This window comes from Stenella coeruleoalba, assembly GCF_951394435.1.
Source record: "Stenella coeruleoalba genome assembly, chromosome: 3".
NCBI classification, from domain to species: Eukaryota; Metazoa; Chordata; class Mammalia; order Artiodactyla; family Delphinidae; genus Stenella; species Stenella coeruleoalba.
The window spans coordinates 109,179,579-109,204,450 of record NC_137148.1 but is presented as its reverse complement, the minus strand read 5'-3'; the positions used below and the strand labels follow the sequence as shown (position 1 = coordinate 109,204,450).

The window sequence follows — 24,872 nt, the reverse complement described above, 5'->3', positions numbered from 1 at the left end:
GAGACAAAAGACCTGTATGCAGAAAACTATAAGACACTGATGAAAGAAATTAAAAATGATACAAATAGATGGAGATATATGCCATGTGCTTGGAATGGAAGAATCAACATTGTGAAAATGACTGTACTACCCAAATCAATCTACAGATTCAGTGCAATCCTGTCAAACTGCCGCTGGCATTTTTCACAGAACTAGAAAAAAAATTTCACAATTTGTGTGGAAACACAAAAGACCCCAAATAGCCCAAGCAATCTTGGGAAAGAAAAACGGAGCTGGAGGAATCAGGCTGTTGGACTTCAGACTATACTACCAAGCTACAGTAATCAAGACACTATGGTACTGGCACAAAAACAGAAATATAGATCAATGGAACAGGATAGAAAGCCCTGAAATAAACCCACGCACATATGGTCACCTTATTTTTGATAAAGGAGGCAAGAATATACAACAGATAAAAGACAGCCTCTTCAATAAGTGGTGCTGGGAAATCTGGACAGGTACATGTAAATGTATGAGATTAGAACACTCGCTAACACCATACACAAAAATAAGCTCAAAATGGATTAAAGACCTAAATATAAGGCCAGAAACTATCAAACTCTTAGAGGAAAACATAGGCAGAACACTCTATGACATAAATCATAGCAAGATCCTTTTTGACCCACCTCCTAGAGAAATGGAAATAAAAACAAAAACAAATGGGACCTAATGAAACTTAAAAGCTTTTGCACAGCAAAGGAAACCATAAACAAGATGAAAACACAGCCTTCAGCATGGGAGAAAATATTTGCAAATGAAGCAACTGACAAAGGATTAATCTCCAAAATTTACAAGCAGTGCATGCAGCTCAATATCAAAAGAAACGAACAACCCAATGCAAAAATGGGCAGAAGACCTAAATAGACATTTCTCCAGAGAAGATATACAGATTGCCAACAAACACATGAAAGAATGCTCAACATCATTAATCATTAGAGAAATGGAAATCCAAGCTACAATGAGATATCATGTCATACCAGTCAGAATGGCCATCAGAAAATCTACAAACAATAAATGCTGGAGAAAAGGGAACCCTCTCGCACTGTTGGTGGGAATGTAAATTGATACAGCCACTATGGAGAACAGTGTGGAGGTTCCTTAAAAAACGAAAAATAGAATTACCATATGACCCAGCAATCCCACTACTGGGCATATACCCTGAGAAAGCCATAATTCAAAAAGAGTCATGTATCACAATGTTCATTGCAGCTTTATTTACAATAACCAGGACATGGAAGCAACCTATTGTCCATTGATGGATGGATAAAGAAAATGTGGCACATATATACAATGGAATATTAGTCTGCCAGAAAAAGAAACGAAATTGAGTTATTTGTAGTGAGGTGGATGGGCCTAGAGTCTGTCATACAGAGTGAAGTAAATCAGAAAGAGAAAAACAAGTAATGTATTCTAACACATATATATGGAATTTAAAAAAAAAAAAGGTCATGAGGAACCTAGGGGCAGGATGGGAATAAAGACGCAGACCTACTGCAGAATGGACTTGAGACCACAGGAAGGGGGAATGGTAAGCTGGGACAAAGTGAGAGAGTGGCATGGATATATATACACTACCAAATGTAAAACTGATAGCTGGTAGGAAGCAGCCACATTGCACAGGGAGATCAGCTCGGTGCTTTGTGACCACCTAGGGGGTGGGATAGGGAGGGAGACACAAGAGGGAAGAGATATGGGGATATACATATATGTATAGCTGATTCACTTTGGTATAAAGCAGAAACTAACACACCATTGTAAAGCAGTTATACTCCAATAAAGATGTTGAAAAAAAACCCCAAAAAACAAAGCAGGGGTTAGGGGTGCTGACCCTCTGCACAGCTGAAAATCCGTGTCTCTTTTTTTTTTTTTTTTTGCGGTACGCGGTACTCTCACTGCTGTGGCCTCTCCCGTTGCGGAGCACAGGCTCCGGACGCAAAGGCTCAGCGGCCATGGCTCACGGGCCCAGCCGCTCCACGGCATGTGGGATCTTCCCAGACCGGGGCAGGAACCCGTGTCCCCTGCATCGGCAGGCGGACTCTCAACCACTGCGCCACCAGGGAAGGCCCCGTGTCTCATTTATAGTTGGCCCTCCATAGGCACGGTTCCTCCATATCCAAGGTTCTGCATTTTCAAATTCAGCCAATTGCGGATCATGTAGTACTGTAGTATTTACTAATGAAAAAAATCCGCATATAAGTGGACTCGCTCAGTTCAAACGTGTTGTTCAAGGGTGAGCTGTATCATCTATTTGGTAGTTCAAGTGTTGAGTAATATTTACATGACATAATAATGTAAATACTGAATATTAAGTTAACTAGAACTTGTGTTTTAACTATATTGGGGGATGGGAGGGGGATCTATGTATTTTAAGAGTGGTGTAAAAAATTCCAAATCTCCATATTCTATGGTAGACTGTCAACATATAAGATCTAAAGTTGGAAGTCAAGAAATAACATTATGTTTTAGAAAAATGAGGATAAATATCAGAAGAAACAAGAGTTGAATGTTAGAGGAAGTGGGGATTGGTGGTGGAAAGGAGTAGGTAGGAGATTGCTATTTATCATTATAAGCCTTGTAGAACAATTTGATTTTTTCAACTAAGTTCGTGTATTACTTACAAAAATTAGTTATTATTAATTGTATTTTAAAAGTACTATGACTTCATTAGTACATTAAAAGCAATTTGTTTTTTCATTCATTATGAAAGAGTCTATATTGAGAAGTGAAATTGTGGTTTGTGAACATGTAAGACACAACTTTAGTTGATAGTGCTAGCATCAGCTCTGCTTCTCTGCTACCCACAGAACACAAGATTGATCTGCCGGCCCAGAGCTCCTGAGGTTGACATCCAGGCCCTCCACAATCCTGACAGGCTTCCTCGTCTCTTACCTCTGAGTTCCCACCCACCACATCCCAGTAATATCAAACTTGTTGGGGTCTTTGACACATACCAGCGTGGATCATGCCTTGATGTCTTTCTCATCCTGTTCCCACTTCCTAGACCCCCTTGGTATAGGAACCACCTGTTCTGTCCATCTTCTTCCCTGGATAACTCCTATTCAGGGAGTCCCAGCCCTGGGGTTTCCTCTTCCCCCACATGGTTAGATGCCCTTTGGCTCTGTTTCCATAGCAACCTACACACATGTGTCGTGTGTCACTGACAGAGTTTTGTATGATTATCTCTCTTTCTCACCAGCTCATAAGCAACTTGATGCCCGAAACCAAGTCTTACTCATGTCTGATTCCCAGGCCCAATGTAGGAGTCAAGTCAAGAAGGAATCATTAATTTTGGCTGCTGAACCAACAGGATTGTAACATACTTTCTATCTGTTCACAGTCTCCAATAAGTGGTTCCATGAACGAGGACAGGAGTTCTTGAGGCCATGTGGATCAACAGAAGTTGACTGACATCCTTTTCTGCCCTTCACCTCCCTGGCCCCACAGCCCATGTTGTCTTCAAGTTCAACGTGACAGACCCCCTCTACTTTCCAGCCTTTGTCAGGCGGGTCTTTGGAGGCGTGAATGTTGTCTGGAGCAGAGATGGTCCTGGGGAAGGTCCTGGGTGACTTGGGTGACCTGGGTCCCAGCCTCACCTGTCAAGCTATCTCTGGCCGCAAGGGTAGGGTTGGAGCAGAGTCAGGTGGTCTAGTACCTAGCAAGGTGCTTTTGTACCTCAGGTGCTTTAGGTGTGAGATGTTTCAGTGAACCAAAGTTCTGATACCTTGTTTACATGCTTGTTTTTATGGAATTTCTATTAATGTGGCTTTAACCAAAAAATAAAATGTCCCTGCCAGAAGCCTTAAAGAGCCTTATTTGGAGTATTTTTTTAAGACGGGGAGCTTTTACCAAGTTCACCATTTCCTATGCATCTTCTCTGTACAGGCAGAATCTAGGTAAGGAATACTTGAGTGGCAAACCTGAAGTTAGGTTCTAGACCAGGTTTCAACACTTATTTTTTCTCTAAGCTTCAGTGTCCTTTCTGCAAAGTAAGGGAGACAGTCCCTCCTTGCATCTCAGAGAACATAGAGATCATGTATGTCCATGATTGTGATGCTGTTATAATTTGAAATTTCTAACTTTAAAAATTTGAGATATACACACAATTGTTTGTGATACATAGACGTACAGTTTAAAGAATATGCAGGTGAGCATGAGCACCCATGTCACCATCACCTGGGTTAGAGAAGAGATTATTTTCAAATTTACACCTCAGGACCTGCTGTGAGTCCCTCCATGATCACATTTCTGACCTTCCCCCCATACCTCAGTGGTAACCATTGTCTAGTGATTTGTGGTAGTCATGCTTTTGCTTTTCTTTGTAGTTTTACTATATGTGTCTATATCCCTAAATAAATAGTAATAAAAAATAATAAATAAAAATTTTATTTTAGATAAAATTTATTTTAAAATAAAAATTTTATTACTAAATAAATAGTAATAAAAATAAATAAAAAATTTGTTTTCCCTTATTTTGAACTTTCTGTAATGGAATCAGTATATTTTGGGGGGTGTTTGGCTTCATTTATTTTACAGTTGTTTCATGTTACTGTGCAGCTGTAGTTTATGTTAACTCGTGTAGTTCAGTTCTGTTAGTGTATTTGGTAGGACAGCACCATATTATAGCTGATATACTGTTGATAGACATTTGAGTTGGTTTCAGTCTTTTATATTATGAATAAGGCTGCCATTGCATTTTTATATGTGATTTCTGGTACAAATAAACACATTTCTGTAGAATGTATTTCTAGAAGTGAAAATTCTGAGTCTAAGTAGGTGTGTCTTCAACTTTACCATATAATGTATTCCAGAGTGGTTATGCACATTGTCACCAGGAGTAAATAAGAGTCCTTGTTATCCCAGCCTTCTCCAATATCTGGTATTATCATACTTTTGCATTTTAGCTAGCTTGTTATGTGTATAGTGTTATCTATTTTAACATGATTATTGAACACCTTTTTTGTATGTTTATTAGTCTTTAGGTTTCATCTTTGTCTATTAAAGTCTTTTTCTTACTAATTCACAGGAATTTTTAACATATTAGGGACACAGGCTCTTTGTTGGTTACATGTTTTGCAAATATCTTTTTTCTAGTTAGTCTTTTCACTCCTAGTTCTGTCTTTTGATGAACAAAAGTTCTTAATTTCTATGTCAAATTTATCAAGCTTTTTTTTTGATTTATGGTTTTTATGTCTTGTTTAAGAAATTCTTCTGTATCCCAAGATTATGAAGATATTTCTTATATTCTTTTTTTTTTTTCGCGGTATGTGGGCCTCTCACTGTTGTGGCCTCTCCCGTTGCAGAGCACAGGCTCCAGACGCGCAGGCTCAGCGGCCATGGCTCACAGACTTAGCTGCTCCGTGGCATGTGGGATCTTCCCGGACTGGGGCACGAACCCGTGTCCCCTGCATCGGCAGGCGGACTCTCAACCACTGCGCCACCAGGGAAGCTCTCTTATATTCTTTTCTAAAATCATTATAGTCCTATCTTTTACATTTGTATCTTTAATATACCTAGGTTTTATTTTTGTATATGAGGTGCAAGGGCCTACTTAAAAAGATTCTTTTTACGTATTTTATTAGGCTAGGCTAGGCTAATGCTAGAGTAATAAAATAATCCCAAAATATCAGTGGCTTAATATATAAAACTCTCTCTCATGCAAAAAATCACTGGCTCTAGGGCAACTGTTACCTATCTTCTGCCATGCAATCTCCCTCTAGTGCCTTCCACCATCAGAACCTAACAGGAAGCCAGCTAGTAAGGGAATCTGAGAAATGTAGAGAGTTGCAACTCCAGTATAACAGCAGAGTATAGAAAAATGAGTTTAGAGCTGAGAAACAACAAAAATTACTGGCAAGCTAGGTGGGTTGGTTTGTTTGTTTTTGGTCCTGTTTGAGATTCTTTGGGCTTTTTGAATCTGTGCAGTAGTATCTTTAATCAGTTTGGGATAATTATTCAATCCTTTTCTCTTTCAATGTTTTCTGCATTCCTTCTGGAACTCTGGTTAAATGTAAATTAGAGTATATTGTACTATTCTTATCTCTTAAGCTGTCTTTCATATTTTTAATATCTATGCTATGTTTTTGGGTAATTTTTACAACTGTCTTCTTATATACTAATTCATTTCTATTAAATATATATAGGAGGTTTTTTTTTAACCACTTTAAAGATGTAATTCCATTCTTTTCTGTCTATACTATTTCTGTTGAAAATTCAGCAATCTTGTCATTTTGTTGCTCTTTTGAAAGTAATTTCCCCCCCACCCCCTCCCTACTATCTGAATTTAAAAATTTTTCTTTGTTTTGGTTTTCACTAGTTTTACTATGATGTATCTAGTGTGAGTTTCTCTTTTTATTTTCTGGCCTGGCATTTACAGAGCTTCTGGAATTTGTGGGTTGATCTCTTTGATCAGTTTTGAAAGTTTCTCAGACATTATTCAAATATTGTTTCTGTCTCATTTTCTGTCTCTCCTCTCTTTCTGGGGTCCCAGTAATCTGGATTTTCATTGTGTTTCATTATGTCTCCTTTTCTGTATCTTCCATTCTTTTTCCCCCTTGTGCTTCAGACTAGATATTTTTTATTAATCTGTCTTCTAATTCATTCATCTATTTTTCAGTTCTAGAATGTCTTTTCAGTTTTTTTAAATAGATTCTAATTCTCTGGGGAATTTACCTTTTGTTTTCTCCATGTTTTTCTTTAACTAATGAATCAGTTATTTTAAAGTTCTTGTCTGATAACTCCATGATTTAGATTTTCTATGTATCTCTTTCTATTGTCTTTTTTTCCTGTGGTTTCTGGTCATTTGGTCCATTCTGTTGGTATGCCTGATAATTTTTGATTGAATGCTGGACACAGTTTATGACAAATTATAGAGGCTCTGGATGGTGATAACCTCCTACACCACTCTCCTACTAGGCAGAGTGAGGACTGATCACCTTAATCCAGTCAGGGCCTGGGCTGACTTAATTAAGGCTGGGTTGCAGTTTTCTTCAGACACTACCTCTGGGTTACCCTTGTTATCCCCTGTCAGGGAGGGGAAAATTTCCCCTTCTTCTCCTCTTGAGTTCTTGTGGCTGGTATAATAATAAAATTGATATAAGACAGATTAACAGGAGAAAAAAACATTTTAAATCATGCATACAGAGGTCTCATAGAAATGGGATCTAAGAAGTGGCCAAAGCAGGCAGCTTTTATACCTTTTAGACAAAGAGACAATAAAGTTGTGAAGCATTGGCAGGACAAAGAAACTTAGGTTTTGGGTGCTCAATTAATAAAAAATCAAAACAGAATTTGGACTTAGGGTGGTAAATTAAATAAGTAACAACATTTATGCAGGCTCCTCAGTCTGAATGATAATGATATCACTTAACTCTGGTGATAAGGGTGTTCTACCTCCAGATGCAAGGAGGGCACCTTTCACACGAGAGATTTATTTCCTGCTTTCAGGGAGACAGAAAGGAGGGTCAGAGTGTCCCCCTTATGATGTCTATTTCTTAAGTAACTTTGATTCAAAATAATATGCCATTGAGGTACATTTTGGGGTGGCCTACCCTGGGCCCCAATACCCCCTTACAGGATATAGCCCACCAGGGATATTTTAGTTGACAGCCTAGAGTGTTCCCTGGATCTGTCTCACTGGCAGTTCTACACTTCTAATCCTTGTATTCTCAGTATCTAGACACTGCCCCCCAAATCCATTTTTTTCCCAGATGTTTTCTGCTTAGCTTCTTAATCTTCCATTGTGCATGGCTTCAGATTTCAGAAAATGTCCTAATGGGTAAACAGTCTGAGTGGTTTACTAAGTTCCACACCCCTCCCTCATATTCAATATGCTAAAAAAATTAGTCTTATTTTTGTCTTACAGTGCCCTTTGAGACCACCAAGACCTCTGCCGGTTTCTCTGTCTCTTAGCAGTTGCCCATTGCTTGGGTCCTTTGTCTGGATCCTCAGTCTCTTATGCTATGCCTAGAATCAGTAAATGATCAAAGGATAAAAGAGGCCAGACTTTTGGCTCACCCACCTGAGATTCATCCTTCCCCTGGATCTTGATGCTTAAGCCCTTTTTTGCTTCAGCAGTCTGTTGATGTCTTCAGATTTTTAAGAGATTTATCCAGCTTTCATGGCTGTTTTTGACATGAAAGTTGATCTACCACAAGCTATTCCATCTTAGCTAGGAGTAGAATTCTCTTATTCATTTGAGTTTTTGACATTAATATTCATGTGAAATGAAATACAGATATCATTTGCCTTTGATATCTTCCTTTGTTACCTGGTATAATAAGATGTTCCACATTCATCTTAAACATTTCCTGCATTAAGCATGGAATCAGCTATTAAGGAATCTGTTATGTGTTGTTGCCTTCCTGTCAACCCCTGTATGGTCCTGGAAACAAACAGAAGATAACCTTAGTGATATGGCATCGTTTTCAGTAATCTTTATTAACCTACTTAGCTAAGTATTAACATGTTCACTATGGCACCAAAGAGTTGAACATTTCAGTGTGCGTGAGGTAGTGCGCTAGGAATGTTGCAGTCTGTTATTTCAAACTCACAACTCCTTAGAACAGATACAGAAGAAGCTGAAGGTCAGAAAGGTTAGATAATGTATCTGAGGTCACATGAGGTCTCATTGCTGGTTAGTGAAAGGCTTGGAAATCAGACCCTGATCTGGTAGCTTCCCAAAGCCTTTGACCTAAAAAAAGTAATTTATATTTTTATTCATTCAACAGTTATTAAAGATTTGATGTGATAGCAAAGATAAATACTGCCTTTATCTTTAAATAATTTTGGGTAATGGAACAGATGCATAAATAGATGTGTAAAGTTTGAGAGGTTTGATAACAGAGAACCTAGTGCTTAAGTAGCATAGGAGAGTGAGGTCTCATTTAACGAGGGAGTTGGCACCACATTAGATCTGGGTCTTGAAGTATAAATAGAAATTTTTTTCCTCTGCTATCCCAGTTTGAAATACATGCACATGGCGTAAAAAATAAGGAACAGAAGAGCTTACCATGAATAATGCTTTCCCACCCTACTCTCTCCTCCTGTGGTCCCCCTTCTTAGAGGAACTTTTTCAATTGTCTTTAATTGTTCTGACTCTAAAGCATAGATTTACAAAGTGCTGTCTCTTGATTTTTCCACTTTAGAAATTTGAGAGATGATCATCTAGCTTTATTCACTATCCTACGTTACATCTTTCCCCCTCCCTTTGTCACTTTTTGATAGCTACAGTCCTTTCTTCTTTGCCTGGTAACACAAACGTCTTTTTTGTTCTGTAAGCCTAAGGTAACATCTCTGACATTTTAGTATGTGAGCTGAAGATCTAGTGTTTGACCAAACAACTGGTCACCATAGTCTAGCCAAGTTAACATATAAAATTAGCTTTCACATGCCTTTTTACCTCCCAACTTGTGTCAGTTATACTTTGGACACTTTTAATATCCAGGATAAGTTGAGTTTAAAAGTTGGAAAACAAAAACTACGTATGTATCTTAGTTTAAGTCATTATGATGTTGATGTAGCTATCGTAAAAAGGAATCTGTGCCTTATTTGTCTAATAAAATTCAAAACAAATTTACAATGTGTGTGAGTTTGCTAGGGCTGTCAAAACAAAATATCACAGACTGGGTTGTTTAAAACAAATTTATTTTCTCACAGTTCTGGAGGCTAGAAGTCCAAGATGAAGGTGTCAGGAAGTTTGGTTTCTTCTGAGGCCTTTCTCCTTGGCTTGCAGATAGTCACTTTCTCACTGTATCTTCACATGGTCACCCCTCGATGTGTCTGTGTCCAAATCTCCTCTTATAAGGACACCAGTTATATTGGATTAGGGCCCACCCATATGACCTCATCTTACCTTAATTACCTCTTTAAGGCCCTAATTCCATATACAGTTGCATTTCAAGGTACTAGGTGTCAGGACTTGAACGTATGAATTTCGGGGAGGTACGTAATGCTGCTAGGAAATCATATTAGATCTGCAACATTATTGGGAATAAAAGAGGCAAAATACTTTCCCTTACTTTTTGTATATCAGATGTAGCCCATCATGAACAAGTGTGTCAGATTTTTCAGTATGTCTGCATTAAGAATATCATAACAGGGACTTCCCTGGTGGTCCAGTGGTTAGGAATCTGACTTCCAATGCAGGGGATGCAGGTTCGATCCCTGGTCGGGGAACTAAGATCCCACATGCCCCAGGGCAACCAAGCCTGCACACTCTAGAGCCCATGCACCACAACTAGAGAGCCTGTGCGCTGCAACTACTAAGCCTGCACGTGCTCTGGAGCCCGTGTGCCACAAATAGAGAGAAGCCCGTGTATCGCAACGAAAGATGCCACATGCCACAACGATGATCCTGTGTGCCACAAGTAAGACCCGATGCAGCCAAATAAATAAATAAATATTAATAAGAAAGAATATAACAGAAGAAATTTTGATTTTACTGAAGAGATTAAGAGATTAAGGGATATGAGCTATCTTATGAAACTTTTAATAAAATATCTTTGAGGCCAGAGTTATGTTAATGGAACATATATTGCAGGTGTGTATATAGGGTATACAAGCCACTATTTCCCCCAAAAATGATTATGCCAAATTTGTGCCTTGCTCAGCTCATAATTTAATGTGCAAAAAGACTGCTTTCAGTGACTTCAAATATAACCTTTTCAGTACTGTACAGAAGATACAGATATACTGATAGATATAGATAGATATATATAAAATTCATTGAGCAGTTAGAATATTATGACTGTTCTAAAAACTACATTAAAATACAAATGCTAATCCTGAGGGGCATCAAGATCAAATGCAATCAAGGCACTTCACACAAATTAAAGATGTTTGTCAAATGTTAAAAGATATAACATCAAACGACAAAATACAACATGCTGAAACATAAAGCATCATTGTGCAAATAGATTACAAATTTTTATGCAACTTATATGTTTGGGATGATATTTTGAACTAAAAAAAGTTTTTAAAAAATCACGACTATATACAAAGCTGCATGCTTAATAGAAGTTCTATCCCTTTGCTTATAACAAATGAGAGCAAGTAACTGAAAGTATGTTTGATTAATGTTAAACTTTAGCAAGAGGTATGAATATACTTCCTGAATTTGAAAATGAAAAGAAATTAGGAATGTAAAAATTATTGAATGAGTCTATCAATTATTATAAAAAAGTGTTTATCAAATAGAAATTAAAGAGATTATAGATATCCTAGATGTGGACTTACCAAGTGAAGTGTCTTCAGATATTCTGAATTTTTACCTGGAGAAAAGTTACTTTCTATGAATACATCTGATTTACAAAAAGCAGCCTGTTAAATAGTCTGATAATTTAAATACTATGGACATTTCACCTGAAGTAGTTTTAATGATTTGTAATATCAAATCAGCATTGTGTTTGGATCCTCTAAAACTGATTCACAAATTTTTCTTAGCGCAATCTTATATAAACTTGGAAGTGGTCTAGGGAATTTTATTCTAAATACCAGTCACAGTGGCATCCTACAAAAGAAGTTTCAGGGCTTCCCTGGAGCCGCAGTGGTTGGGAGTCCGCCTGCCAGTGCAGGGGACGTGGGTTCGAGCCCTGTTCCGGGAGGATCCCACATGCCGCGGAGCGACTGAGCCTGTGCGCCACAGCTGCTGAGCCTGCGCTCTGGAGCCCGTGCTCCTCAAAAAGAGAGGCCACCGCGGTGGGAGACCCACGCACCGCAGGGAGGAGTGGTCCCCCGCTCTCCCCAACTGGAGAAAGCACGCACACAGCTTCAAAGACCCAATGCAGCCAAAAAAAAAAATAAATAAAAAAATAAAATAAATTGAAAAAAAGAGAAAAGCATTAAAAAATATATGTATCTAAAAAAAAAGTTTCAGTAAACTGAAGCTAATTTAAGATGACTTAAGATTGCATTTGGTCAAGAGAGGTAAATTTTGTAATTTTTACTGACGAGTCTGCCTCCACTAAAACCAGGAAAATAGAACATAGTAATCTTTATTTTTGGTATAAATAAAATACTTAAAAATAATGTGAATTTTAATATACCAATTTTTCAATTTTGCAATATTTTCAACTAATTTACTACGTTGGGAACACTAACAAAACTACACAAAAACATGTATATGAGGGGCACGCGATTTCTTCTGTCTCAGGTTCTAATATGGCTTGGCATAGCACCGTGCTTAAGTTTCCAAACCTAGCATCTGAACTTCAACATTAGGATTGCCAGGTTTAACAAACAAAAATACAGGGCACCCAGTTAAACTTTAATTTCAGATAAACAACGAATAATTTTGCATGAGAGGTATTAAAAAATTATTCGTTGCGTATCCGAACTTCAAATTTAATTGGGCATCCTGTATATTATCTTCCCACCCTAAACATCATTATTCTACATGGGCGAGAAAGCTGCCTGCCTGTTTCTGGGTCCACCATGGCCGCCTCGTCACCCTGACCGCTGGTTATGCAGAGGTGACTGGGGCTCGTAGGGGCAGTTGCCTGGCTTCGAGTCACGCTGAGCGGCCTATAGGCACGTCCAATCCTTCCAGGTAGGGGGACCCCCGCGCCCTCACCCTCACGGAGGGCGAGCGGCTGGCGAAGGCGGAGAGCACCTTACGTTCCCACCACCCTCCCTCCCCTATGCCTGCGCTCCAGCACACTGGCCTCCTCAGGCCTTTGTGCTTGCTGGTCCCTCTGCCTGGAATGTTCTTCCCGCAGGTAGTCAGAGAGTTTCTGTCCTCATTCCCTTCCGACTGACCAAGTTCCACCTTCTCAGGCATCTCATCAGACAGGCCTTTCAAGACTTCCGTGAAGATCTGCGTCATTTCCCTATCCCGCTCTGCTTTCTTCATAGCACACACCGCCACCGTTAAATGACAAACTTATTTGTGCATTAGGTTTTAACCCAACTCGAATAGGAACCCCCTAAGGGAAGGAGCTTTGTCTTCCCACTTCTCTATCGCCAGCGCCCCAAACGGCGCTTGACTACCTGCAGCCCTCCCTCAAGAGTCGATAAAGCGCGGCCATCCGGAGGGAAATAAGTACCCGGATGAGGCTAAGTACCTGGATGGGGAGGGGCCTGTGAGCAGCCTTGGGAAGGGGTGGGGCTTGTTGTGGCAGTCTGCAGGAAGGGCGGGGCTAGGGGTTTCCCGAAAGGATTTGGGCGTGTGGCGCGTGATCCCAGAGGTGAGGCGGTGCGAGCTGGTTCTGCGGGCCTCGAGGGTAAGGCAGTCTGTGTAGCCACTCTGTTTTAGGGCTTCTGGCCCGCCCGTCTGTTCAGGCCAGTCCTGTCGGAGCAGGCTCTTAGGGCCAGGTTGGTCCTGAGTGGGCCTGTGGGGCTGTGTCCCTGTGAGGGGGCGCTCACAGTGCAGGTGGCGTGGAGTGCGCGCCCTGAGGGAGGGCTGGGGAGTGCCCAGCGCTCTATGAGACATCATTTACGAGGCTGAGGCCACTTTGAAGAGGTTTTTTAAACTTTTGTGAAGATTTTTTTATTCCTCTAAACTCGGGGAAATTTTTTTGTGTGTGAAGTGTTTGGGAGTTAAGAGAATAAGTGGAAGGAAAAGGCCACGGGTATTTGGCAAACCCGAAGCTTCGTGTTTTAAAGTAACTTTTCGGTGTGTTTCTGAAAGTGCTTTTATAATATAGGGGATCAGCAAACCCCCAGGTGGTCTCTTGTCCCTGACAATACTCTCTTCTCTGAAAAGTCAGCCTCTTTCTTTCCCTTGTTTCATGAATTTGCAGCCACTGAGCCTCGCTGAAATCATAACCAAAACCTCTGATGGGATCACAGATGTCCTCTTGTCTGTCTTCTTGATTCATTGGCAAGCTACTTAAAACTATATAGTATACTGTCTTTTCACCTCCCATTCTTTATTTTTTGGCATAGTAAATCTACCACAACTAATTCCCTGAAATTGTCTGTTGAAGTATTCAGGGTCCTCCTAGTGGCCAAACTCAGTAGACACTTTGGACTTTTTTTAAGTGAAGGAAAAATAGCTTCATGATTCTTGATTTTTCTTTCTCTCCCAGCCTCCCTTGCTCGCTTCTCTTCATTGGGCCACATTTCTCCTGTGTATGTTCCCCAGTCCATGTTTCCTTTTCGCAATACTATTCTGTAGGAGGAGGGATCTTATTTACTCTCAGTGCTGTAACAGTCGTTTATGTGCTTATGACTTATTAAACTGCTCTCAAATCTTTCTCTTGAATTCTGTTCTAGACCCTTATGTCCAGCTTCCTAGTGGACATATCTACCTGGACCTCGCACATAAGTCTGGAATGGATGTCACAAATTATGCAGTGAATCATCATAAATAGGGCCTAAGGTGGAAAAAAAATACAGTTATAGTGACTATTAACTTTTGGGGTGACAGACCCTCTTGCGAATATTATGAAATTGAGGACTTTCTCCCTAAAAAGGTGCACACTAATTTTTGCCTGTGGCTTCAGAACTTGCCAGACCTGCTACAGTTCCAGAACTCAGATTTTGAGTTAGGGTTTCCTCAAGTGATGATAAAATGAGAAAGTGTGTTTTCATAGATATACATCGGATTTAGAGCTTTTCCATGAGAATACATTGTATTCCATTCTCCATTGACCAATAACTCAAATTAATCCATCAGACTTATTTATAGAAACTTGGTCTTTAGAAGTAGAATCAAGAATGAAAAGCCAGGAGCCCAAAGAAGAGTATTTCTGATTAATTATGTAGATTTTGTGTATCACAGTCCAAATGGGATCTACCTTAGCCTGGTCAGAGATCAGGGTCTGCTGCAGACCTTTCAGAAAGTGCTTGCTAGTGAGAGTGTAGCCTGCTCCTCTCCTCTGAGTACAGGTCTGAGGCCTGGTGCTTGGCAAAAGCGCTTGAGTAAGGAGGCAAGAATGATAGAGGTGCATGAGAGTTCAGGTTTGTTGTTGTTGTTTTAGCAGAACCTTCCTTCGATGATTCATAGGGCCAGTGATAAGTGGTTTCTCAGTTCCAGCGTTATTCCCTTGATGGTCAGTGAGTGCTACTTTGAGACTGACCCCACTCTCTCCTGAATTAAATCTATTTCATCTCTTTCGTTCTTGTGCCAATAGTCTACGGAATATGTTTTTTTTTAATAGAGATGAGATCTAAGGAAACATTAGCTACTTTAAAACAAAAACAAAAACGTTCTCTTGGCTTCCATGGGAAGCCAAACCAGTTGTCTTCTGCTTTTTTCTTCTCTCTCTTTGACTACAACTACTCGACTCTCCCCTGGCCCTTCCTTGTCAATCCTTAGTTATGGCCCAGAGTTTCTTTATGCCACTTTTGCTTTCCCCTGAAGGGTCATGATTTCCAAATACTGCCTATGTATTGACAACTCTTGAATCTTTAATTGTAGCTTTTATTGCTTTCCAGCTAGCAGCTATAGCTCTGCTTAAAGGGCCCACAAGTTCTTCCATGTTAATATATCCCAAACCAGATTCATTATACTTCCTTTAAGTGGTTCCTGTTTCTGTTTTGCCTGTCTCTGTGAATGGCAAAAATAACTGATCACTTCTCTAGCTACAAACTCCTGTGAGATCCCAGATTCCATCTTCTCTCTCCACTGCTCTTCATAACTAATCATGTGAACTTTCTAACTTTCATTTTTTTTTTTTTTTTTACTGCACCAGGAAATTGATGATTTGTTTCCATTTTGTTTTTAGTATTTACAGTAACCTTGGAGTTTAGGTATGTACTTTCCATTTTTACCCATGGGAAAATAGCCTTAGTTTTTAGATTATTAATTACATAAAGAACATGTATGTACATATTACTGCTAAACAATTTAGGCAAAACAGAAATAGAGCAAAATGTTACAATGGGGCTTCCCTGGTGGCGCAGTGGTTGAGAGTCCACCTGCCGATGCAGGGGACACAGGTTCGTGCCCCGGTCCGGGAAGATCCCACATGCCACGGAGCGGCTGGGCCCGTGAGCCACGGCCGCTGAGCCTGCGTGTCCGGGGCCTGTGCTCTGCAACGGGAGAGGCCACAACAGTGAGAGGCCCACGTACCGCAAAAAAAAAAAAAAAAAAAAAAAAAAATGTTACAATGTTTCCTCCCCCCATTTTCCTCCTATCTTTAATACAGTGGGTTTTTTTTTTCGTTTTTTTTTTAGTATTTATTGGCTTATTCTATTGATCACTCTGAAGTCTCTCCCAGGGTTCTTACAGTGTGGTCCACAGTAACTTGTTTTTCTTTTTCTTTTTTTTTTTTTACAGTTATTTTATTTTTTTATTTTATTGGAGTATAATTGCCTTACAATGTTGTGTTAGTTTCTGCTGTACAATGAAGTGAATCAGCTATATGTATACCTATATCCCCTCCCTCTTGGACCTCCCTCCCACCTCCACCCCCCATCCCACCCATCTTGGTCGGCTCAGAGCACCGAGCTGAGCTCCCTGTGCTATAAAGCAGGTTCTCAGTAGCTTTCTATTTTACACATGGTAGTGTATTTATGTCAAATCTAATCTCCCAGTTCATCCTACCCTCCCCTTCCCCCTGTGTCCACATAGCCTTTCTCTACATCTACGTCTCTATTCCTGTCCTGCAAATAGGTTCATCTGTACCACTTTTCTAGATTCCACGTATATGCATTAATATACGATATTTGTTTTTCTCTTTCTGGCTTACTTCACTCTGTATGGTAGACTCTAGGTCCATCCACATCTCTACAAATGACCCAATTTCATTCCTTTTTATGGTTGAGTAATATTCCATTGTATATATATACCACATCTTTTTTATCCATTCATCTGTTGGACATTTAGGTTGTTTCCATGTCCTGGCTATTGTAAATAGTGCTGCAATGAACATTGGGGTTCATGTGTCATTTTGAATCATGGTTTTCTCAGGGTATTTGCCCAGTAGTGGGATTGCTGGGTCATATGGTAGTTCTGTTTTTAGTTTTTTAAGGAACCTCCATACTGTTCTCCATAGTGGCTGTATCAATTTACATTCCCACTAACAATGCAAAAGGGTTCTCTTTCAGTTGGACACTATTTGCCCCACAGGGAACATTTGGCAAGGTCTGAAGATAATTTTGATTATCATTACTGAGAGGATACTATCGGCATCTAGAGGATAAAAGCTAGGGATGCTTCTAAATATCTGCAGTGTGTAACCCCAAGAGTAAAGAATTATTGGGTCCCAAATGTCAACGGTGCCGAGGTTGAGAGACACTGTTCTAGAGGTAATCATTATATATTTATCTATAACTACACTGTCCAAACTGTAGACACTAGCCACATGAGGCTGTTTAAATTGAAAGTAGTTCAAATTAAATTAAAACTTCAGTTCCTCAGTTGTATTAGCTACATTTTAAGTGTTCAACAGCCACATGTGGCTACTGAATTGAACAGTAGATTATAGAACATTTCCATTATTGCAATAAATTTTATTGAACAATGCCTCAGGTATATATCATGCAAATAAATTATGTTTTATATAAATAGAATCATATTAAACATATTGTTCTGCAGTTTACTTTTGTTAGTAATATGTCTTGAAGATTTTTATTTATCTATTTATTTATGGCTGCGTTGGGTCTTTGTTGCTGCGCATGGGCTTCCTCTAGTTGTGGCGAGTGGGGGCTACTTTTCATTGTGCTGTGTGGGCTTCTCATTGCGGTGGCTTCTCTTGTTGCGGAGCATAGGCTCTAGGCATGTGGGCTTCAGTAGTTGTGGCCTGTGGGCTCAGTAGTTGTGGCTCGTGGGCTCTAGAGCACAGGCTCAGTAGTTGTGGCACACAGGCTTAGTTGGTCCACGGCTTGTGGGATCTTCCCAGACCAGGGCTCCAACCCGTGTCCCCTGCATTGGCAGGCGGATTCTTAACCACTGCACCGCCAGAGAAATCCAAGATTTTTCTGTTCTTTGTATATACAACTAAATATTTAAATGTAATGGTCTTGTGAGATAATTCAATTTTATAATTTAGCAATATAATTTTACCTTTTTAAAAGCTTATGTTCATGAACTCATACACTGTTCTATTAGGTCTAGTTTATTTTATTCAGTGTTACATTTTTAAGATATATCCATGTTATTTTTGTGTGTCTTGTGTAATATGTGTAGTTCATTCCTTTTAAGTACTCTGTGGTATTCAATTGGATAGAAACTGTGGTATACCATACTTTCTTTATCTGTGCTACTATTGATGGACATTTGAGTTTCTTCTACTTTAGGGATATGATGAACTCTGGTATGAATGTTCTTTTTTTTTTTAAATGAAGTTCTTTTTTATTTTTAATTTAATTTTTACTTTATATTGGAGTATAGTTGATTTACAGTGTTGTGTTAGTTTCAGGTGTACGGCAAAGTGATTCTGTTATACATATACATATACCCATTCTTTCTCAGATTCATTTCCCATATAGGTTATTACAGAATATTGAGTAGAGTTTCCTTTGCTAAACAGTATGTCCTTGTTGATTATCTCTTTTATATATAGTAGTGCATATATGTTAATCCCAAACTCCTAATTTATCCCTCCCCCCCACCTTTCCCCTTTGGTAACCATAAGTTTGTTTTCGACGTCTGTGAGTCTGTTTCTGTTTTGTAAAGAAGTTCATTTTTATCATTTTTCAGATTCCACATATAAGTGATATCATATGTTATTTGTCGTTGTCTGACTTCACTTAGTATGATAGTCTCTAGGTCTGTCCATGTTGTTGCAAATAGCATTATTTTATTGTTTATTTTTATGGGTGAGCAACATTCCATTCTCTCTCTGTCTCTCTCTACATATATATATGCCACATCTTTATCCATTTCTCTGTCAATGGACATTTAGGTTGCTTCCATGTCTTGGCTGTTGTACATAGTGCTGCAATGAACATTGGGGTGTGTGTATGTTTTTTTTGTTTTGTCTTAAATTTATTTATTTATTTATTTATTTGGTTGCGCCAGGTCTTAGTTGAGGCAGGCGGGCTCCTTAGTTGTGGCACGTGGGCTCCTTAGTTGTGGCATGCAAACTGTTAGTTGCAACATGTATGTGGGATCTAGTTTCCTGACCAGGGATTGAACCTGCGCCCCCTGCATTGGGAGCGTGGAGTCTTATCCACTGGGACACCTGGGAAGTCCTGCATGTATCTTTTTGAATTATATTTTTTTTCCTGGGTAGATGCCCAGGAGTGGGATTGCTGGATCATATGGGAACACTTTATTTATTTATTAATTATTTATTTATTTATGGCTGCACTGCACGGCATGCAGAATCCTAGTTCCCTGACCAGGGATTGGACCAGTGCCCCCTGCAGTGGAAGTGTGGAGTATTAACCACTGGACCGCAGGGAAGTCCCTCTATTTTCAGTTTTTTAAGGAACCTCCATGCTGTTCTCCATAGTGGCTGTACCAATTTATATTCCCACCAACAGTGTAGGAGGGTTCCCTTTTCTCCACACCCTGTCCAGCATTTATTGATTGTAGGGTTTTTTTTCACATCTTTATTGGAGTATAAATGCTTTATAATGTTGTGTTAGTTTCTGGTGTACAACAAAGTGAAATCAGTTATATATATACATATATCCCCACATCCCCTCCCTGTTGAGCCTCCCTCCCAACCTCCCTGTTCCATCCCTCTAGGTCATCACAAAGCATCAAATTGATCTCCTTGTGCTATGCTGCAGGTTCCCACTAGCCATCCATTTTACATTTGGTAGCTGTTTATAGACTTTTTGATGATGGCCATTCTAACCAGTGTGAGGTGATACCTCATTGTAGTTTTGATTTGCATTTCTCTAATAATTAGCGATATTGAGCATCTTCTCATGTGCTTTTTGGCCACCTGTATGTCTTCTTTGGAGAAATGTCTCTTTAGGTCTTCTGCCCATTTTTTGATTGGGTTTTTTGTTTTTTTAATATTGAGCTGTATGAGCTGTCTCTATATTTTGGAGATTAATCCCTTGTCAGTCACTTTATTTGCAAATATTTTCTCCCATTCTGTGGGTTGTCTTTCCTTTTGTTTATGGTTTCCTTTGCTGTGTAAAAGCTTTTAAGTTTAATTAGGTCCCATTTGTTTTTTTTTGTTTTTGTTTTCATTACTCTAGGAGGTGGATCAAAAAAGATATTGCTGCGATTTAGGTCAGAGAGTGTTCTGCCTATGTTTTCCTCTAAGAGTTTTATAGTATCCGGCCTTACATTTAGGTCCTTGATCCATTTTGAGTTTATTTTTGTGTATGGTGTTAGAGAATGTTCTAATTTCATTCTTTTACATGTAGCTGTTTGGTTTTCCAAGCACCACTTATTGAAGAGACTGTCTTTTCTCCATTGTATAGTCTTGCCTCCTTTGTCATAAATTAGGTGACCGTATGTGTGTGGGTTTATTTCTGGGCTTTCTATTCTGTTCCATTGATCTATATTTCTGTCTCTGTGCCAGTACCATACTGTTTTGATGACTGTAGCTTTGTAGTATAGTCTGAAGTCAGGGAGCCTGATTCCTCCAGCTCCATTTTTCTTTCTCAGGATTGCTTTGACTCTGGTGAATATTCTTGTACTTGTTTCTTGTACACAAATTCCTATTCAGTTCATGGGAATGAAATTACTATTTATTTCATGGAAATGGAATTACTGGGTCATTGAAATTTGTTAGATTATGCCACTTTCTCAGAACAGTTGTATTTTCACTTCACCAGCCATGTGATTGCACTGCAATCCTTACCAATATTTTGTATTTGTAAGACTCTTAAATTTCAGACCTTCTGGTGGTGTGTAGTTGTATCGTGTAGTTTTATTTTGCATTTCTCTGATTATGAATGGTACTGAACACTTTTCATATTTTTATTGGCCATATGGATATCTCCTTTTATGAGTTCTTTTTGAGTCTCTAGCCCAACTTAACATCGAGTAGTTTTTCTTACTCATTTGTAGGAATACTTCATATATTCTGGATACAAGGTTTTTATTGGTAGTCTATGTTGCAAAAATATTCTTTGGCTTTAGTGGCTTGCTTTTTCTCTCTCTCTCAATGGTGACCTTTTTGTTTTTTTGGAAGAGAAATACCAATGTTTCTTCCTAAAATCATTCAGCAACAGTAAAATGACAATGAGAAATTGCTTTCAGTTTAAGTGAGTTTAGTTCCTCAGTTCTACAGTTTATAATCACTTTAATATAATCTAAAAAGAAAAATATTTCTATAGATCATGGTCAGTGTAAAAATTAGTTAAACCTTCTCTGTTCTCTTATATTGTGTTCCAAGTTTGGAGATAGCCACCAGTAAATCGTCAACAATTGTCAATACATGGACATACCACTTAAATGTTTAGAGCATTGGGTTCTTCCAAACAGTGGGAAAGATCTTGTCTTATCTACTTTATAGAGTTTGTGGGATGCTATATCAGTACTAACTAATACTTAGAACATGATTATTCACTTTTTAAGCTCTTCATATCCTGGTTAGACAGTAAGATACCTGAGTCCACCCCTTAACTTCGTGACCTAAGGCAAGTTAACTTAATGATGCTGTGCATTAATTTCCTTAGCTATGGAAGTTGGATAACATATCAATTCCATAACTTTGTTGTTACAGCAAGTAGTCTATTGTTTAGGTAGAACAATTGAGAGAATTTATGAACAAAAGGACTAAACAGATGATTTAGTTTTCCTAATTGGTCAGCTTAAGGGGGAGAGTTATAAGGATTATAGAGTTCTAGATGAAATTATAGCATACCTCAAAGAGACAGCCACTTACCCCCTGGTTAGATGTTCTTCCTGAAGTATTTCTTGGGGATGGGGGCAGGTGAGGATGCAGTCATGAGCCTGACCTCAAGTTACTAATAGGGAAATGAGTGGTCTTCCCATTTATTTCAGGGGGCTAAGCATAAATGTCCTTTAGGTGAGACGTCCCTTGTTCTTCAGGTAATATAAGCCTTTCAACTTCATTCTTTTTCAAGATTTCTCAAAATTTTTCTAATTTTTGGTTATTCTGGTGTGAAATGTGAAATAAACTGGAGTCACTTATGTCAAAGAAATTTTTAATGGAGAAAGGAGGTCATTAAGGAGGTAAACCAGGTGGAACCGAACTTTTGAACTGGACCAAACCACAAATATTCCAAGGACTCTGCAAGAACACCTGCAGCTTGTCACAGTAACGAACTTTTACTTGCTTCTAGTGATAGCCTTAGCGCTCAATCATATTTAGCCAAGACTAACTTCTGCCTCCAACTCCAATTACATTTGTTTGTAATGCAAACCTTCTTTCTCTGCCTTTAAAAGCCCCTGACTTTTACTCTCTAGTGGGGCACTGGGTTGCTACCCAAATCTGTGTGCCCCATATTTCAATCCTTTGATCCCAAATAAATGCTTTTTGCTTGATTATTGCCTCCTAGGTTTGTTTGGGTTGACACTGGGTGCCTTGCATTTCCATATGAATTTTAGAATCAGCTTGGCAATTTCTGCAAAAATGCCAGCTGAGATTTCAGTAGGGATTGTATTGAATCTTTGAATCAATTTGGGGAGCATTTTGCCAACTTAATGTTAAGTCTTCCAGTCCACAAGCATGGAATTTTTTTCATATATTTAAAGTTTTAAAAATTTCTCTCATCAGTGTTTTGTAGTTTGCAATGTATAAGTCTTATACTTTTTGTTAAATTTGATTCTATATAGTATATTATTCTTGAAGCTGTTGTTAATGGAATTTTCTTAATTCCATTTTTTTATGTTCCTTGTTAAGATATATAAATGTAATTGATTTTGATATGTTGATTTTATACCCTGTCGTCTTGCTGAATTTTTCCATTAGCTCTAGTAGTTTTCTTGTGAATTCCTTGGATTTTCTACCTGTAGTCTGTAAATGATGGTTTCATGTCTTCTTTTCTAATTTTAAAAAAATTATCTTATTGCTCTGGCTAGAACTTCTAGTACAGTGTCGAACAGAAGTGGCAAGAGTAGACAACCTTACTTTGTCCCTGTTCTTAGCAGGAAAGCATTTGGTCTTTCACCATTAAATATGATGTTAGCTATGAGAGTTTCACACATGTCTTTATCAGGTTAAGGAAGTTCTTTTCTACTTATGTTTTGGTGAGGGGTTTTTTTTTTAAGTCATGAATGAGTGTTAAATTATGTCAAATGCTCTTTCTGCATCTGTTGAGGTGATCGTGTTTTTGTCCTTTATTTTAGATAGTATCGTACATTAATTGAATGTTAAACCAACCTTATATTCTTATATTCTTATATTAAATAAGATAAATCTCACTTAATCATGGTGTTTAAATCCTTTATACATATTGCTGGATTTGGTTTGCTAATAGTTTAGGATTTCCATGAGGCTTCTGTAGTTTTCTTTTCATATGACGTCTTTGTCTGGCTTTGGTATCTAGGTAATATTGACATTATATATTTAGCTGCGAAGTGCTCTCTGTTTTCTGAGAGGGCTTGTGAAGGATTAGTATTATTTTTTAGTTAAGTGTTTGATAGAATTCACCAGCATTCACCATCTGGGCCTGGATATTTCTCTGTGGTAATATTTTAGATTACTAATTCAATATCTTTAGTTGCTATAGATCTATTTAGATTTTCTGTACCTTCTTGAGTTTGTCTTGGTAATTGTACCTTTCTGGGAATTTTTCTCTTTCATCTAAGTTGTTTGCTTTGTTAGCATAAAGATGTTTATAATATTCCCTTATAATTTCTTAAGTTTCTGTAGGGTTGATACTGCTGTTTTCTGTTTCATTACTTTAGTCCTTTATTTCTTTGTTTATTTTCTCTTTTTTCCTTGTCACTTGAACTAAAAGTTTGTTAATTTTGTTCATCTTTTCAAATAAACAGTATTTGGCTTCCTTTATTTTCTCTATTTTTTTATGTTTTTTATTTCATTCATTTCTGTTCTTATCCTTATTATTTCATTCCTCTACTTGCTTTGATTAGTTTAATCAAAGCAAGTTTCTTAAGGTGGAAACTTAGGTTATTGATTTGAGACCTTTGTTTTCTGATATAGGCATTTAAAGCTATACATTTCCTTCTAAATATTGCTTTAAGCTGCACCCATAGATTTTTACATATTGTAGTTTTGTTTTTACTCAGTTCAAAATGTTTTCTAATTTCCACTGCAAATTTTTCTTTGACCTATGGGTTATTGAGAAGTATGTTGTTCAATTTCCAAATATTTGAGGATGTCTAGGATTTCTTGCAGTTTTTTATTTTTAATTTTATTCCATGTGATTGGAGAATGTATGATTTAAATCTTTAAAAATTCATTGAAACTTATTTTATGACCTAGCATATGATCTGTCCTGGAGAATGTTTTGCGTGAACTTAAAAGGTATGTGTATCTGATGTTATTTGGTGGAGTATTCTATAGATGTCAGGTCAAGTTGGTTGATATTGCAGGGGAAGCAAAACTTTATATCTACTCTCTTAGGGCCTAGGTCTGGGCCTGAGAACGAAATTGATATGACAGATTAACAGGAGAAAAACACGTAGAATTTAAAATGTACATGAGAGTCCCCATAGGAAAATGAAAATTCCCAAAATGGATAGGCTGAAGTGCTTATATACTAGGTTGAACAAAGAGTAGCAAATGTGGAAAACTGACTAAAATACATGGGGATACTAAAAGAAGTTGCGTTATTTTAACAAGGTCTGTTTGTACAGATTTCTCTTGGCCTCTACTCCCAATCTCTGGGGATTAGAATGTTGCTTTCATCCTGGTATTCAGAGGACATCTTTCACATAAGTTTTATCTCCTGCTTTCCAGGAGAAAAGAGGAGGTCAGAGTGCCCTACTTGCACTTGCTGTTTTTCTAGTGTCTTTAGCTCAAAATAATTCTTATGCCAAAATAACATAAGGGTGCCATATTAGGGTGCCATATTCTGCCACTCCAATAATATTATTCAAGTCTTCT

General features: G+C 38.4%; 2 protein-coding genes across 22 annotated transcripts in view; both read left to right on the top strand.

Annotated features, from left to right (window-relative positions):
- P4HA2 (prolyl 4-hydroxylase subunit alpha 2) overlaps positions 1–4,895 on the top strand; it is a 42,353-nt gene extending 37,458 nt beyond the window's left edge. For all 12 annotated transcript variants that reach the window (XM_079918803.1, XM_079918797.1, XM_079918796.1 and 9 more), the window contains one exon: positions 3,377–4,895. In XM_079918803.1, the coding sequence (XP_079774929.1) occupies positions 3,377–3,447 (71 nt within the window). In that variant the 3' untranslated portion in view covers positions 3,448–4,895. The remainder of the gene's footprint in view (positions 1–3,376) is intronic.
- An 8,327-nt stretch (positions 4,896–13,222) lies between these two features.
- The window catches only part of LOC307184606 (uncharacterized protein), a 225,105-nt gene continuing 213,455 nt past the window's right edge, over positions 13,223–24,872 (top strand). For 9 of the 10 annotated variants that reach the window (XR_013827765.1, XR_013827766.1, XR_013827767.1 and 6 more), the window contains exon 1: positions 16,905–17,229. The gene's annotated coding sequence lies outside the window, so the exon portion shown is untranslated. Of the gene's footprint in view, positions 13,257–16,904; positions 17,230–24,872 lie in introns of those variants that run through there. The other variant, XR_013827764.1, reaches the window with a different exon arrangement.